The 19,528-nt window shown below is 35.6% G+C and overlaps 1 protein-coding gene across 1 annotated transcript in view; it reads right to left on the bottom strand.

Moving 5' to 3' along the window:
* The window catches only part of LOC150108732 (disco-interacting protein 2-like), a 936,780-nt gene that overhangs the window by 523,626 nt on the left and 393,626 nt on the right, over positions 1 to 19,528 (bottom strand). The window contains exon 18 of the mRNA XM_090416186.1: positions 15,119 to 15,221. Coding sequence (XP_090272312.1) covers positions 15,119 to 15,221 — 103 coding nt within the window. The remainder of the gene's footprint in view (positions 1 to 15,118; positions 15,222 to 19,528) is intronic.

Below are 19,528 nucleotides of genomic sequence, written 5' to 3'. Positions count from 1 at the left end.
ACAAAGGCAATGCTTTGCCATCGGAACTTTGTATATAGCTACGTGTAAGAGCACAGGAAAGTTGTTTACTAGTTTTGTGTATGAGAAAATTGCTTACAAGCTCTGCGCATAACACCTTTAAAGTTAGTATCTAAGAGTGCCGCTAGGTTTATAAAAGTTTCCACTGCCCAAAAAAAAAAAAAGACATGGAATGTATCGAAGAGGTCCACTAGTTTTAGACAAGTTTTCACTGCCCAGCAAAATATGATCAAAAGAATGCACAGAGGAGAACAAAGAGCGGGTTGAACTTAAAAGAAGATGAAAGAGTAATGCCAAATTCTTCAGGGTTTACTACCCTTAATGCAAGGACCTGAGATCGAAAAATAAAAGGGGACTGAGAGGAGCATATGGGGCTTCCAGTCGTTGGCAGAGGAGAGGTGGTCGGAACCACAACAGAGGACAGTCAGAACCAGAGCAGTGGTGGCAGGGAACGAGGAGAGGCAAGGCCCCAGTTACCAAGCAGGAGAGTCCAGGTCCAGTTACCGACAGAGGAGAGCCAAGATCCAGTTGCTGAGAGAGCAAGGCAAAGTGCTGTTACCGAAGAGAGCAAGAGCCAGTCGGCGGCAGTTACAGTCATCGGCAGTGGGCAGTGAGAAGCAGAAGTTCCCGAAGTAGGATCCAGAGGAGAATTTGCCCGTATGCTGAAACCTCTTGCATGTGCTATTCGAGTACTGCAGATTGCAGTCCAAAAGCCTGCCAATATCCTGATATGATACCGCTGAAGCAAGACACTCCTGAAGGAAGCCTAAAACTCCAGATGAAGGAAATGCCACGAAGACTTTAGTGCAAGACTCTTGACTGAATGTGTGACACAGAGCCTCTGTAAGTTCCATTCTTTTGTACAATTTCTCATAATCTAGGAGATATGACTAATTCTTAACAGTCCATCTAGGAGATGGACTGTTAAGAATTAGTTTAATAGTAATAAGAAGTGTCCATAAGAGAGTCAATTGGCATGTTAGAAGTTGATATCAAATTTGTAAAAATAACTTAACAGAGAGTTAGCTAACCTCTTTGCGAGTAAACAAGAAGTTTAATAAGTTGAATTTGTAAGCAGAGAGTAAATAAGTTTTAAAGTTAAAGAGATTATTTAGTGTTGAAGTGAAAGGGTTCTAATGTTATGCCAAAGATTTTATAGATGGGTAGAGAAATCAATCTCCCTGTTGTTTGATTCATGTATATTTCATATTAATGTAAATAAATATGTTTTAATTATTTGTTAAAAGAGTGCTGCCTGATCCCTTATTTTACAAGTGCACTGTTCCTAAATAAATCGGACTTGTGAGCAGGAAACAACTAAGGCATTAAAAGGGCAGTTTAATTACTTAAGAACCACGACTGTTTATATAAACTTTGTTGACAGAATTTATGCTAGTAAGAGAGAGAGAGATCTACCAGAAGTTTTATTGAGTCTAATGCCGAATATCTGATATACTGATGGTGTAGTCTGACAAATAAATTTTTCAGTGTTCATAGGCATACGACTAATAAATATGGAAGGTGGATAAACATAATACGCAGTAGAGTAAGTGAGAAAGGTTAAGAGAGAGACAACGTACAAAGCTAATTAGTAATACAGAATAAAGATAAAGAATGGAGATATAAGAGAATAAAGATAACAAGTATAGGAAAACTACACATAATGTTACAACTCCCCTGGCCTGAGTCTTATATTCTTCATGCATCTGCTCTCCACCCATCTCCATATATCTCTTCCATAATCCCTTTTTCACCTGCAGTTCCTGTTCGATATTGTTTGTCATCCACTTTACACCAAATTGTGTCCTCTTCTTCACTCATGGAACACAGCTTACTATTCCTGCTAATAAATATTCCTTCACAACTTCCCAAGCACTAATGATATCCTGGCCTTCCAATTCTGCCTTCCATGGAACTGCCCCAAGTTGATATCTAAGACTAATGCAGCAATTTATTGTTGTTTACATACAAATTAAATAGTAGTGACCCAAGAACAGAGCACTGCAGCATGCCATTAGCCAGTCTTCAACTGGAGACTACTCCTGATAAACTGCTGTTTTGTATCTCTCCTTCAACCACCCTCTTATCCACTTTAACTTTATATCCATTCCCATTATGCTGTAATTTATTAATTAGAATTCCATGTCGTATCCTGTCAAAAGCCTCTGAAAGTTCAGCAGTATCACTATAAACCCATTACCTTTATCCAACTCAGCTGCCACTGTATTATAAAATGTGAACAAATTACTAAAGCACGACCTATCATCACAAAATGATGTTGCCCCCCCCCCACACACACACAGAGTATCCCATTTCATCTATCCATTTCCTGTATTTTGCTCTTGACAAACTTCTCCAATACCTTGACTATGATTCGTGACATGCTGGTTGGTTGGTAATTTGCTACATCAGTCTTGGAGTCTCCTTTATGCAACAAAGCTATTTTCCCTTTTTTCCAACCTCTCCCCTTGGAATTAACCCAGAGATGAGACTTAGATTACACAACATAGTCAAAGGCACTGCCTCCTTCATACCTTTTCATAACACTCGAACTGATAAACCATGCTGTTTCACAGTTGTATTCACATCAAGGTCCTATGCTATGCACCTCCAGTTCATTTACTTCAATTTCCACATAAGCCTTTACCTCTCTTATTACTGCAATATCTTCACCTGGATGATATACTCTTGCAAAATGTTCACTTATTAATTCTACTATTTTGTCTGATTTAGTTACCTCTCTACCATTTGTATTTATTAAAATTATTCTCCCATAATCATTACTCCTTTTACTTGCAACATACTAAAAGAAATCTTTGGGATTATCTTTGGCCTCTACTGTTAATTTCTTTTGATACTCTGCTTTTGCCTTTCTTACCACACCGGTTACTCTTCTGGTCTGTGATTTGTACTGCTCTTGTCCCTGCTGGTCACCGTTCTCCATGAATTCCCTACACCAATTTTTCTTTTTTGTAGCTCCTGTTTAATGATGATATTCATCCATTTAACTCCCACTTGATTTGTTCTTCTGACAGTAGGTATGCAGTCTGCTATTACTTCCCTTGCACGCACACACACACACACACACACACACACACACACACACACACACACACACACACACACACACACACACACACACACTCCTCTACCACTTTCCATGCACAATCAACATCCAGTATTTGTAATTTCATATGCTATGACACTGATCCAAGCAATCTCCTAAGTTTGTCATACTTACTAACTCTGTAATTCCACAATATCCCCTTTTAACTGAAAATTCCACACATTTATCGAGGGAATTATTACATAAGATACAGAAGAATTATTGCATAAGATAATGGATGATGTCAGAATGAGGTCATCTGTGGAAAATGTACAAAGGTCATTCGAGTAAGGAAGTGAAAAGTCTCCCAAAATTCTCAAGAGTTTTTTTGCTTGGGAGGTGGTTAGTGAGTGGAATACACTGCCCGAGTGGGTGGCGAGTGCTCCAATACTGAATGTATTCAAGGCAAGGTATGATAGTTATTGTGACCTGTGAGTGTTCAACCTATGATGAGCTTTCAGACTTCATGGAAGCTTGAAAGTAATGCTACTAATACTAATAAAAAGCTATAAAACAGACAAGAACATGGAAAACATAATCTGAATTCTCAAGGGATAATCTAGATAAGAAATAAAACAACTCAGCTATTTAGGTACAATTTTTACCAATGATGGCAAATTAAATATGGAAATAGACAATACACAAAACAAAATTGGCATCGTGAGTAGAAGACAGACATCAAAATTGATATGGAATTTAGCCAAAACATAACACTAACAATATAGCAGTGTTTTTGCCCACATTAACTTATGTATTTGAGAACTGAATAGAAAACAAAACAATTGGTATCACACATGAAAATTAGTAGAGTACACAAGTGACACCGAAAGCATATTAATATTTAAAATAATCATTAATAATAAAGAATGTGTTAGTAAGACTAATCCAAGGTGACATACTCATTTAAACAGAACAGAAAAAGAAAGGGTAACAAAGCAGGTATGTGTGATGACAGGAATGTAGTTTTAAAAAAAGACAAGAAGCTCAAGGTCTAAATGGATTGATGCAGTTAACAGTATCTTACAAGACAAAATGTAAATCTCAACAATACTAATGACATAACAACTGACCTGCATTCAGAATAAAATTATATTATTGATAGAAAGCTAGTAATAATGTAAGCTTACTTGTGTAAAACCAGTGGAGTATCCTGTACGCCTACTGGGGTACGTATCAGGACAATGTTTAGCAAGTTCAACATATAACAAGTTTAAACCAACATTAAAAGCTGATGTTAATCACCATCTTAACAATAGTTTAAAAAAATAATAAATATATACAAATATATTTATTTATTTACAATCAGATATGCTAAAGAAAAATTCAGAAAATTTTTTGCAAACAAAAAAGTTATCCTGAATAGATTGGATTAATGGCAAATGACCAGTTTTGTCATCATCTATTAAATCTTCTTTTCACTGGAAGCAATGGCACCCTTACTCTGAATTTTATCTATCATTATTAACAACAATAAAATAAAATAATAGTTATAAACAGTTTATAATTCACAGCAGTGGCATACCCAGGATTTAATCTTGGGGGGGGGGGGGGGGAGTTGAATGGATAAAAATATTTTTAATACAATGAATCTGCATTAAAAATATTTTTATCCGTTCAACTAAAATTTGTTAAATTTCATTCATTCAATAAAATTCACTAGGTGATTATAAAAATTTATTTAAAGAATAAAATCCAGTTTTCTTTTCACAAAGCTCTTGAATTATTTCAGTCGTGGTTACATTAATCTCTCTCTATGTGTATATATATATATAGCAAAGCCAGTCCGTTCAATCGTGATTGTGTCATGGTAGATCTTAAATAGGTTTTTAAAAGGCGTAAGTTAGAAATGATCTTTCACTGACGCATGTCATTACCAGAAGTGTTGCAAAAATATTTTTAATAAGTTATAGATGTTAGGATATATCATTCTGTCACAATTTGAAACTGCATCAATGGCATTTTTACATGGAGCTATTGCAAACGGTTTTTCAAATTTCTTATACCACAACTTGAATTCGGCGTTCAAAATTGCTGGATTTGTATAAGGCAAATCACCGGCATAAAATTCACACAATTGACGAAAATCTTCCATTGCACTTGCTGTTGGAGCATCTTTTCCATTTGGTAGAAGAGAAAAAAAAATATTTCAAAATGTTGCAGTGCCGAGTGAAACATTCATGAAGTTGAGTCAATATTTGATCAATAAATGGAATGAAATAGTTATCCTGAGAAATACTTTTCTATAGAATCGGCTGGAACATTGGACGTTAATGTTTGTTTTGATAAAGTCCTTGGCTTTTTAATGTCAATATTAAAATTATTGGCTTTTATACATGCTTCATCGTAAATATCTTTAAATGAAGAATCTGGTGTTTTAGGAAGGGTATTTAATTGAGCCACAACATCACCAACAAAATTTAGGGCAATTAACAGGTCACTGTCAGATTTTTGCATTATTTTAGATAATGGTAAGGTGCACGCAAATATTTTTTGCAAGCTAAATAAAGATATTATAAATCTTAAACGATATTAATATTATAAACAACAAAGACGTCCTGTCTTTTAGGGGTATTGAAGAAATTGTGTAACTTTTCAATTATTATTATTATTACGGGTATCTCCATGGAGTCAGTAGACTCATCGCAGGAGACCCAAACTAGCAAAACAATATCTGTCATATCTCTTCTTGGATTCATTTACAGACGAAGAGCTCACAACTAAGTCAGGCAATGAATTCCACTCATTCATCACCCTCCAGGCAAAATACCTTGTTCTCACACCCTTGTTAACCACACTCTTCTTTAATTTCCAGGGATGACCACTTGTTCTTCCATCACTATCACACAGCTGAAACATTTCCCCTGCATCAATCCTATAAAAACCTTTCAGTAATTTAAATATTTCTATCACATCCCTTCTTCTCCGCCTATCAACCAACCTCTGCAATCCACAAGCTCTCAATCTATCAATGTAGGGAACATTTTTTACATCACTCACAAACTTGGTCACTCTTCTCTGAACGCTCTCCACAGCCTCCTCATCTCCAAGGAATCCAGGTGACCAGACCTGAGCACAGTAATCCAAATGTGAAAGTATCTACGCTTTATAAAGGGGAATAATAACCTCTTTATCTCTGGATATCAGTGTGTTCCTCAACAACCAAGTAATCCTATGTGCAATCTTGGACACCTTAGCAATGTGTCCTCTGAACTTCATCTCCCTATCTACCAATACCCCTAAGTCCCTAGCCTCATCAATCTCTTGGAGTACTGTTCCATCAATGTAGTACACAGCTGGTAATCTTTTAATCCTATGACTTTACACTTTTCCACATTGAACTGATATCCATTATCTTTTGCCCATTCTACAAGCTTATTTAAATCATCCTGCAAACTTTCAACATCAGTTTGATTTTTTATTGCGCTACCCAACTTTGCATCATCAGCAAACAACTGAATATCTCCCTTTTAAGCCATTTCCTATATCATTTATATACAAATTAAACAACAATGACCCAAGCACAGAGCCCTGAGGCACACCACTGGTCACCTGCCTCATCCAGGACTCGGCTCCTCCAACACACCACCTTCTGGTATCTCTCCCTGAGCCATTCCCCTATCCATATCACCAGTTTAGTATCCATTCCCATCCTCCAATCTGCATAACAGTGTTCCATGGGATATCCTGTCAAAAGCCTTAGTAAAATCCAGAAGTACCACTGTGTAGCCAGTTCCTTTGTCCAATTCAGATGTCATTCTATTATGAAAAGTTAATAGATTGCTAAGGCAGGATCGACCTTTAACAAAACCATGTTGGCCTCTATAGAGAATCATATCCTGATCCACCCATTCTTGAATTTTGTCTTTAACCAACTTTTCCAATACTTTTACCACTACTCCTGAGATGGTGATTGATCTGTAATTAACAACCACAGTTTTAGAGCCACCCTTATGCAAAGGAACCACATTGCCTAACTTCCACTCCCTAGGGCACATACCAGATTTCAAACTTAAATTAAACATCCAAGTAAGAGAGGTTGACAATTCATTTGCACATTCATGCAACCAGCGAGCTGATATTCCATATAAGCCTACAGCAGTGTTTCCATTTAAATTTTGCAATATATTAAATACCTCTAATTCTTTAGCTTCAATTCTCACATTAGTTATTGCTACAGGTATAGAGATATCCTCACTTTGGTGATAGACTTTTGAAAAGTGATTACTCAGTAACTCGACTATTACATCTGATTATGTCACCTCAATACCATCAGCACCCACTAAAGTTATCCTTCCAAAGTCATTCTTCCTTTTACTTGCTACATAGCGGAAGAACTCTTTGGGATTACTATTGATCTCTTTGGCTAAGGTCTTCTCATAATCTGATTTAGCTTTTCTTACTATGCTGGTAATCTTCCTAGCTTGAGCCTTGTAGTGCTCATGGGTGTACTGATTGCCTTTCTCCTTGTAAATTCTCCATAACATTTTCTTTTTTTGCAGATCAAGCTTGATACTACTGCTCATCAATCAAATGCCTGCCTTGTTTGACTTACTGACCATTGGGACACAATCTGATATTGCCTTCCTCAGATACCCACTGATTTTATCCCATGCACTGGTAACATCTCTCCCCTGCAATATGTTCTGCCAAGGGATGGCTACAAGCTCACTCCGAAGCTTGTTATAATTGCCTAACCTGTAGTTCCGTTATATACCCCTTCTTAACAGAAAAATCCACAGATATTGCAACCTCCCAAGTCAATACCACATCGCTTTCACCAATTAGAGGTAACGAGGACACCTTACTTATGCATATATCCTCTGAACTAATAACCAGGTCCAACACTCTCACACCACGTGTCCCCTCAGTTATGTGCTGTTTCAAGTAATTATCTCGTAGAAGATGCATGAACTCCATTTCCTTTTTGCTAGGTGATATTTCCTCCTTCCATTTGATATCACCGTAATTAAAATCCTCCATAATAATCACTAAGCCTGCACTCATTGCACTAATTTGCTGATGCATTAATTCAATATCTCTCCCTGTACTCCCTGGCCTATAGCAGCATCCAACTGTATATTTGGTTGCATTGGTCACTATTTCGCACCAGACCGCCTCAAATGAACTCTCATTCACATGTCTATCATCTTGATATACTACTTTCTTTGGCTGCAACACATCAGCTATCATCAACAGTACTCCTCTCCCCTGTTCTATCTTCTCTATCCTCCCTGAAAATACTGTACCCGTCACATTGAATTCCAGTGACCACATCTGCTGACAGCCAAGTTTCACTAATGCCTACAACTTTTGGTGAGATTGCACTGACTAATGCCAAAAATTCTTCTCTCTTATTTCGAATGCTTCTTGCATTGGTATACAAAAATTGCAGATTCCCTCTAGATCTTGTACCGGCTTTAGAACTGATATATAAGTCACTAATTTCAGTAGTCGCATGCCGATTTTTATCCTCTCTCTTCTGCAATTTATTCTGCAAATAAGGATCAATAAATATACAATCAGTGCTAAAGTTTCTTTCTCTTACACTCAACCTTTTCAATATTAGTTTCCCTGCCCAATTACTTCAACTTATTCAGAAAACAGTAACTTCTTCAATTGCTTATGTCCTTCTATGTTCAGATGCAGTCTATCTCTAGAATACAACTGTCTTTTTCCTTCAAACACACTCCAAACATCAACAAATTCCAGGCCTCTTTTTTTGCTCGTCTACTTAACTCATAATTGTCAAAATGAGGCAGCACACACACTATCCTCCCATTGACACTTTTCCTCTTCACAATATCTAACAATGTTCTTAAATCTTTTCCTGCCCGATTGATACCACCACTCAGGTCATTCGTACCCACCATAACTATCATCTTGTCTGCTTCATGCCCTCTCTTTATTGCTAAAGCCACTTTTTCTATTGTCCCACCAGCTAAGCACTCCTCAAGCATACCACTCTCCATACCCTTAATCATAGAATCACCATATATCTTACAACACTTAACTTCATTCAAGTCCACACAAGCGTCACTCATGGACTCATTTTCTACGCTATTCAGCATGACTCTCCCAGTTTCATTACTCAAAATTCTATTACTGATCCCCCCCCCCCACTCTCACGACATCTCGTTTCTTCTAGGCCACTTGTGGTTTTAATTTGTTGACTCCCAATCACTCCCATACTATTTATTATTGCATCATTCACCAAAGACTCACCCATACGTAATCCTGTTCTAGTTAATTCAGCTAACGTAATCTCTATAGTCCTAATTTCTCTGTTTAACACATTAAACTCAGTTTTAACTTCCGGTATCTCCTTATCAAGCACTTCCAATTCCTCATGCAGAAGCTGAACGTCATTTTTCATTTTCATGAACTCCCGCCAAAGTTCTACCGCTACGGTCCCAATGTCAGCTTCCATTCCTAAACGCTCCAGCCTATCCCAACACTTCTCACATATGTCAACATTTTCATTCTTCTCATTTAGCCAGACTGACCACAGATCCTTCACATTCTTTGGCGCATACATGTAGCAGTTTCTGCAACGCATCCATTGCAAAAAATCTAACACTGAGCCAGCCTTTCGTGTAGAAGTCCTGCGCGATGCTGATGTACGTTTCTTGTTTGGATGCCATCTTTACACGTTGAAGTAGTGAAACAAATGGCAGTGAAAACACAATATATACAACACAGTTCCAAACAATGCCACCACTGAAGGACACTTGTATCCAACCGATGCACAACTGCAGCACAATTTGAGACAAAAAGCCACGCTATATTTAAATTTAAAAACACGTTTTCTAGACTAACTAAACACGACCGCCACATTCACCAAGGACACTGATTATGCCAATGCAATTTCTTATTTGTCACAGATATAGCATTTCCAAGTGCCAAATTCAAACTATGTGATGTATAATGAACATATAAAGTTTGTCGGTATTATTATTACATAACACCTCCAGGTAGTCCAAAGACATATCGAGGAAGGGCACCTACTCTACAACTCTCCATCTTCACCAACCACAAGTACAATCATCATCATCATCATCATCTGCACCAAAGCTGTCTACCGCCGACCACTACCACTAGTATTTTCACAAACAATCACAAACATCCATATCCATGGCAGGATTCGAACTCATAGTTTTTGGCTGGAGAGTCGGCCAACCAGGCCGGATATATAGATAAAAAATTAAAACAAAGTTTTAATTTTTATTAAACAAATAAATAAAATGATATAATTATGTTACTATTTACTTTTAATGAGATGGATGAGCTTCTCTACCTTGCAGACTTGCTGGATATCTGGCTCAATATTGGTCAACTTCAGTTGAAGATCGGCACACACACTAAGACGGATGCTGTATTTTGATTTTATTTGAAGGAGCAATGAAAATCATTTCTCGCAAAGAAAGGTTGTAGAAAACTGCATGACGATTTTCGACTTCTTCAAATAATTCAGGAAATTCACTTCTCACTGAAGGCGAGATCCAGAATCAAGCCAAACCACGATCACAGAATTGCATTTTAAGCCCATTGTCACTTGAAAACTCAATAAGCTGCTCTTTTTTCGATAACGAAAGGTAGTTCTCGTGACTGCAAACTTATCGTGAAATCACAGAAATTTCTTATAAAAAGTTATTCAGAAAATGTTTCCAAATTCTGTTTCAGAGTTTTGAGGTGGACACAAACCCTTTCCCAGTGGTTAAATTCTAAACTAATAAGTTTTGGGGCCCTATACAAAATAACCAATTGTATTTACCTTTTGAATACTATCTGGGGAAGCTCCAAACCTCCCCGTCCCTTTCATCACGCATTTGCAATCAGGCTACTGTTGATACTGACTTTATATACACATTCAAAACTGTAAACAGTTGTTGAATAATAGCACAATAATGTAGGCATAATTACTGTAAAGGGAGAAAAGTCACAAAACAGAAAAATGTTCCTACAAAATAACCAATTGTATTTACCTTTGAATGAGATCCACTGGTTGAGTATCCAGCAAGTCAGCAAATCTTTCCTTTCGTTAAGCATATTAATATTATTGCATTGCAACTGATGGGAATTTTCTGTTTCTGTGGATTCGTTACCAACCTCTCTCTCTCTTCAGAAACTACACACAAACTGTCATTACAAACTCGTTTTGTATTATCACTGTCATCTGAGATATTTTTCTGTTTAAAGATATGTTTCCAATGTATTTATCCATAATTGAAATACCGTACTTACTCGCATATAACTCTCACCCCTAATTTTATTTTTCGAAAAAAGAAATTAAAAATTTTCGCATATACCTCACAAATGAAGAAAAGCTGAAACACATTCAGAGCAGGGCGATAGTAACTTGCTCCCGCAGTAAACAACACGCCCTCCCAATAGCCACTATATTGCAGAGGCAGGAAAAACAAGTACTTTTATTATGTCAATGAATAATAATAATAATAATAATATAAGCAGTCTATGTAATATATTTCTCAACAAATAGTGCATTTAGAGACAACTGGTATAAAAATGACACTAATTAATAAATCACATGTCCCCTCATACAGAAACTATGCTGTATATACAGACTCAAGCAAAACCATATGTTGCACTGGCAAACACAATATCTAACTAAAAACTATTGTTATTAATTAGATTGTGTGAGTTTACTCGGCAGCAATAAAATTCAACCGAAAATGTTAAAATTCATAAACTAAGATATATATATATATATATTGGTATTTTTAACATTTATTATACCCAAGGTAAAATAATTTCTACACACACACACACACACACACACACACACATATATATATATATATATATATATATATATAGTGAACGCTGTTATGGCAGTATCACATATTATTGGAATTCGGCTGAAGAGAGTTAGCATTTCAACTCAATTGTCGGCTTGCTTTTTGCGCAACTTCCAAAAAATATATAAATACTGGAGTTCACTCACAATATGAAATGCTAAGTATTACTTAGCATTTCTGAAGATATATTGAGCCTTGGTTGAAGGAGGAAAACCTTCAACAATAAAAATCAATAAACAACAAGCAATTGGTTGAAATGTGGTCATGTGGATAACACATGTTCACTTCAAATCTGACAAAAATAGCAAGGGAAGGTGGAAGCAATAAAACCATATTGTTTTTCACTTCACGCCTCTTTTATTACTCATCATTCTGCTGCTACAAATTAAAATAGTGGCAGAATGTTCATGGAATGAACAATTCTGCCACTATTTTTTTTTTTTAAGTATTCATTTTATTTTAATAATTTTTACTAACTTATTCAATTTTAATTTGTTTTGTTTGGATAATTAAAATATATAGATTTATTTCGTAATTTAAGTGCCTGTGGACCGCCTGTGGACCACCTGTGGTCTGCGGACCATAAGTTGAGAAACACTGCTACAGGGTTCTCTCACCTTATGTGCCCCTAATTCATAAGTAGTATAGAAATAGAAGACATGACATAACATAAATAAAAAATGAATTTTAATTAGGAAAAGTATTTTGGAAAATTTTCTAGTGTTTTTTAACTTTTTATTTTGGGGGGGCCAGGGTCCCTTGGCCCTACCCCCCCCCCTAAATAAAAAGGAAACTATGCTGTCAGACAAACATTTGGTGTTTTGCTGTGAATCAGTGACACACCCTCCCTGGGTGCACCACTGATTCACAACAAAACACCAAATGACAAAGAGATGTAGCAAGCAATGACAATGTAAGCAGTTGACAAAAACTGTGCAGCACTGATTCATAGAGTGTAATGTAATGTCACTAAAACCATCATTTGAGCAAATGCTGTGTCATATTAGTGGGCACTAGTCATAATGGAAAGGTGTCCCATGAGCAGATCATTGTAAACCGATTAGTCAAAAGCAGGATATTACTGTACAATCTGACTATCATGCATAAATTATTCACTTGCTATCCTTCTCATATCTGCTGCTGAAGATGTACAGTAGCATCTCGCTAATCCGAACCCTCCAGTAATCCGAACTGCGGTTTGAAAGAAAAAAAAGTTTTATTTATTAAGTATTATTATTTTGTGTGCTATTATTTTTATTTAATAATTAGTATTTTAACTATTATTATTTATTTTATTATTATTACAGTACAGTATATTTTTTTTTCATACTGTCGATTGTATGTTTACACTGCAGGCCTATTTTGATTTATTGTGTGTTCAGGTTTGCTTTTTTATACTGTACAGTACGTACTGTCTTGTCGGCATGAATCACCGTTGTCGAGCATCATGGAAAAAACTGTGGCCTTCTAGAATTTACGAAGATAACTACAGTGATACACAAAAAGCGGATATTCAAAACAGGCATAATTTGGTTAAAAATATAAATCCGAATGTTGAAATTTCACAAACAGATGTTACGGAATGGATTACAGGTAGAACCGAAAGTGAATTCGAAATCAAATCAGATGCTTAAATTATAAATATGACGCTACAGAATGAATTAGCAGACGATGATGACAATAAAGAATTCGAAGAAAAAAAAAGAAAAACATGAAGAAGCAGTTGGCAGTTTTAATATGTGTATAGAATGGGCTAATCAGAATGATAGGCCATTCCACAAAATTTTATTGCTAATGCAGCTCCTAGAAGAAGCATTCGAAAAAAGTTTAGCTTCCAAGAAGCAAAAGAAAATCAGTGACTTTTTTAAAAAGAAATAAAAAAAAAAAAAACTTTTTTGTGTGTGTTGTGTACAAGAAAGTGGTATTTTTTACGCAAATTAAGTTATGTACTGAACTATGCAATTTTATTAAATCAGAATCCTCAACAATACAGGTGAATACAAACTAAATATTTTACAAAAATAAACTTGCGTACTACATTATTTTTTTAAAGTTTTATATTACAGTACAGTAGCATTTTTTCTATCAGTTAATTCATTTATTTACAGAATTAAATTGATGTACCATTAGAATCTGATTATTTTTGTCTTAAACGCTAGTTATTGTTGCCTCTTGGGGGGAAATTCGCTAATCCGAACTTTTCGCTAATCTAAACGAGCGCGGTTTTATTAGTTCGGATTAGCGAGATACCACTGTACTTCATTCTCTTTCTCATCCAGCAAATATTACTGGTGAATGAGATTCATATAGCAAGCAATGGTTATATATTATTCATATAACATAACCATTGTTATATGAATGACACTAATAAAAAGAAATTCACTATTTTAATAATTACTTCATAAAACTTAAATAAAGAAAAACATCATGGGAACCAAAATAAGCAGAAACCACATATTTTTCCATGACAAGGGATATAAGCCAACAGATGACAAGGAAAATTAAATATCTGTTGCATTTTATAAAAATAAAAGAACTGAAAGTAATCCAAACTCAGTCATTTTTTTTTTTTATAAAACTCATCAACTGGTAAATGATAACAAATAACACTTGAACATGAAATTTTTGCACTAAAAATCTTGCATTCCTTGATAATTGCCAGTCTGGCTGGTCTAGTGAAGAGCATCACTCCTCTCTATCAGGCCATCCCCCACAGAGTATTCAAATATTCATGAATATCTTCAGAGGAAGATTAAATTAATTTCCCTGACTGCTACACTACTTTCTGAATAACTGAAATGACTGAAAATTAGGATTTCTAGCTTAAAAACAGATACTCCCACTTTTCAGTCCAGAATTACATTTGCACATTGTTAATTTTTATTTTTAAAAGAATCCCACTCATGCGGGATTCACATAAAACATAAAAAAATAAAATGGAAACTTAAAATATGTTTTAGATCATAAATCTATTTTGGAGTTGATCAGCAAGCAATCTAGTCAAACAAAATCGGAAAATTTCATACATATGATTTTCAGGAGAAGGAAGTAATTTGATATCCCTGATATTGAAGTATTTAATCTGAACTTTTCAGATAATTTACAATATTTGAAAAGTTCAAATTTTATTCTACTCATGATTTTTATTTAAAGAAAAAAAATAAAATAAAAACAATACCTTCAGTGTAATTACAAGCTGCTGTTAGTGCTCGGCAATGATTGGCAGTTGCTAACCTTGTAACAGTTACACCTTTCATGGATCCCTCCTTGTCTACTGTATACTGAACAAGAACAATATGCAAAAACTCAATATATAACAAAAAAAAAAAAATATACTAATGAACTAAGCAAAAGTGAAAAGCACATAATATTAATGTAGTTGTAATGGTAGAATCATAAATCCACATGATATTCAGTTCTGTATGGCTATAATTTTACACATTATAAAAATTATTTATATATAACACCAACCTAATAATTAACATAGGCCAAAAGATAATGAAACTGGAAGAAAAAAAAGTATGTGAGAGATAGGACAAGTAAAATTATCTACAAATCACAAATCAGTTCCTTTTAATGCACTTAAAAATTTTGAGAATAACAACCATCAAACTACAGGTTGGATAGTTGAGTGGACAGGTATCAGCAAGTTGTATATGAGGAGCAGTATTCCAAAAGAGGAAGTTGAGTGCCACAGGGATCTGTTTTGGGACCATTATTATTTAACTTGTATGTTAATGACACTGGAACCAGCTTAACGAGAAATGTTCCGCTGTTCACTGATAATGCAAAGTTGGGAAGGGCTATGAGAAATAGAGTAGATGTTGTGGCCTTGCAGGAGGATCTGAATATACTGTGAGTAGTCAAATGACTGGAGCTATCAGTTTAATGTTGCAAAATGTAAGGTCTTGAAATTTTGGTAGGCAGGGTTGGGATGCAGAGTATACAATTAATTGAGAAATTTTGAAGGAGATGGAGATGAGAGATCTGGGAGTGATGGTGGACAGAGAGTTGAAGTTTAGGGGTCACAAAGCTGAAACTGTAAGACCATCCCAATGGATTATAGCAATAATGAGGAGGACACCAACATGCAGAAGCAAAGAGGTTATGGTTACCTTCATAAGGCTTGTATTAAGGTGTACAGATTTGGTTGCCTGGTTTTCAAGGGGAATGAGAATGTATTGGAGAAGGTCTAGAGAAGATTTACTAAGTTAGTGTCAGATCCATGGAATATCAGATATAAAGGAGAGATTGAGTGAATACAACTTACAGAGTATTGTAAACCGAAGAAAAGGGAAGAAATGAGTGAGACACATAAGATAGTGAGGGATTTTTACCAGATTAATGCAGAGAAGATATTTCATAGAATAGAGGGAGGCAATGGTAGAACTAGAGGCCACATCCATGGAAGCTGGATAAAAACAGTGTGAGAAACAGATCCTTTGCATGGAGAGTGATTGGTGAGTGGAATACACTGCCTGAAAGTGTGGTTAGTTCAGAAACTTTAAATGGGTTCAGAGCAGGGCTTGATCTTTAGGCATAAGAGAATATAGACCTCCCACGATGACTCATCCATATTTAATATAATAATATTAAATTAATACATCATGAATGATATCTCCTTAAATCCTAAATGAATATACTATTTGAGTGATCAAAGTTATCTAATTTCTTTTTTTTAAACATTCCTACAATGAAAGCAGCAAAGACCTCATAATAATTTGCTGAGGTGTGAGCAATGAAGTGGTATTATCAGCAGAAAAGATAATGAGAAAAAAAATGTTAAAGAAAGAATATTCACACAGATTAAAACAGACAAAATATAAGTTCTGAGACTGAAGGCAATTATCTGGGGAGTGGAGTTAAAGTGCTATTGTGGAAATGTTTAATTAATATAAAGTAAGCAGTACTACTGATAATAGTCCTTCATGGTATTACCACCACCAGAGAGAAAATAAATAATTTTGAACTTACCAATAACTCACTAGATTTTCAACCAGCATCTATTTGAACAAATTACAAATGCAGTAAACACACAGCACTTATTTATATGTAGAAGCATTTCAAATTGTAACTGAAAAGGAACTAACAAGATGCCCTCTATTGAGCACATACAAACAAAGTTAATTCAGAAAAGTAAGGCTAAATGTGGTCTCTTAAACAAATTAATGCAGCCATACATCTTAAGGTTGGGGAGCACTTCATAGCTGATGCTGATTCTAAAAATAAGCCTCTCAGATCTATAACTGACCTCTATATAGCACAGTGGCCTTCTTTCATTTAACCTTGCATGAAGAAAAACCCAGAGCATAGTCTGCTAGTCCTGACTACGATGTTTGCAGAAGTAGTCAGGAGTATATTTATTTTGGCCCGTCTGCCTGATTGAAATTAATTAATCATATGGGGGGATATGAAATTAGACAATTTGAATTAAATTTTTACTAAGATTCTGCATGCTTACGTTCATGCGATTAATGTCACAATCATGTTTCATTCAACTCGACAATAAATTGCATTTGGAGTTATTCCCACTGTCGTATTTAATAACAAATTATTACAATTACTTCGAGGTTTTGTTAGCGCTAGTGACGCTGCAGGGAAATTCAAAGTTACATCTCCATGATAAGGACTTGATGTCTACGAATGAGAACGAATCATATTACAAAAGTTAGCCATGCCTTGACTGGCTTTGACAGTGTAGTGGTTGGTTGTAGCTGGAGCAATACATTACATAACTGTTATCATAACCTGCATTATTGCGAGTTTTTTATCATTCGTTTTTTGTAATTAATATTGTCAATCTCGACACAATGAGCTTAAGTAAAAAGCGTAAAATAGATTCAGAACATCGAGCATTTAACCCTGAGTGGACAAACACTGAGAATAAGCGTGATATTTTCAGTGAAATTATTAGTAAACTTTGTGTTTATGTTTAAGTTTTTTTTATTGAGAAATTTTGCAGATATATCTGTTTGTAAATAATCTTGATTATAATTTTAATTGTAACTCTCTAAAAAATTTAAATATGTATATTAATTAGTATTTACTGTAGACCTACTAACAAATTTACTTTTAAGTTTAGCTGCAGTGGACTAGTCTAAGATTCAAGGTCCGAAGTGGTCTGGCCCTTGGTCAGGTGGTCCAGTTGGATTTGGTCCTCAAAGACAATTAAGTTGTGAAGGCCTGATATAGAGGCTTATCACTCCAATTCTGCTAGCCATTGTGGATTGAAGTGCATGCCACTCTACAGTTTTATAGCCACTAGTTTAACAACCAGCTCACAACGTTCTTGAAAATTTAACCAGCTTGAACGAGCGAGTGTGAGCCAACTCCAGCACACCACTGCATGTGAGTGCCCGGACTGACATCAGAGAATGGTAAATGATGCAACTGAATCAAAGAGAAGGCAGATGAGTGGTGTTCCACATGGCTCTGTACATAAAATTGTACATTACACAATATTGGGAATGATTTGAGGAGAATATCTAAATGTTTGCCAATGATGCTAAAGTGGAGAGAATAACTAATAATGATGATATAGATTTACCAGTCTATAACCAATAAGTTTGGACAAAAGATAACAGTTGTCAATTCAATGTATTAGAGTATCAAGTTATGCTATGTGGATCAGAGACATAGCCAAATAAATACACAAATACTAGAAAGAATAAGGAGAGGTTGAATTCAGAATGGGAAAGAGTTGAGTTACACATCAAACTGCAAAACAAAACAAGGAATGAAGATCTAAGAAAAGAAACAAAAGTGTTGAATATGAGGGAAGAGATTTTAAAACTAAACTGAAGATGGGCAGTACATATCACATGGATGAAAAGTGATAAATGGACAATCACCCTGTGGCAAAGATATGAAAGAAGACTAATTGTGACGCAGGGTTCGAGAGCTTGAAAATTCAAAAGAATGAACGACAGCGAAAATGCAACAAGATTCAAAAGTTGAGTTGGTTAGGATGAGGCAAGAGATGAAATGGATGTGGAATAAAGTTAAGGAAATTTGGGAAATGTATGGGAGAGTGAAAATGATGAAACCAAATAATGTTGGTATAAAAGAGGTAACGAAAGACCCGCGAGTGGCGTTATATGGTGATTCAATTTTTAAAGGTGTGCTGGACGAGAGGATGCACAAGGTATGTTTTTTACTGGAGGTAGAATGAGTAGAGTGACTAAGGCAATGGATAAGAGGAGTAAGCGAGCAAAAGATTGAATATTAGGTTGGATATCAGGAGATTGCTGAGATGTATAAAAGAGAATAGTGTGATAGGAAAGGTAGAAAGGATTATGAATGATATGTTAGCGGAATTGTGTGCAGAAAAAGGAGTGTAGTTTGTTAATGTGTGGAATGAGTTTGAAGGATGAAGTGAACTGTATAAAAGTGATGGACTGCATTTGAGTGGTTTTGGTATGAGTCACTTGATGAGACTGCTGCTGGAAGGTAGAGAAGTGAGTATAGAGAATGAATCTGATTAAGTGGGAAGTGATGTGGAAGAGCAGGAGAGTAAGACAGGAGAGACTGGAGAGGGCAGTAGCATGAGTATAGAGAATGAGAGAACGGGCGTGCAAGACGGACAGGG

The sequence above is a fragment of the Typopeltis vanoorti genome, chromosome 3 (genome assembly GCF_054136105.1).
Source record: "Typopeltis vanoorti isolate ZY-2024b chromosome 3, IOZ_Tvanoo_1.0, whole genome shotgun sequence".
Lineage (NCBI taxonomy): Eukaryota > Metazoa > Arthropoda > Arachnida > Uropygi > Thelyphonidae > Typopeltis > Typopeltis vanoorti.
The sequence above is the reverse complement of the archived record's forward strand: the minus strand, read 5'-3'. Positions and strand labels throughout refer to the sequence as shown.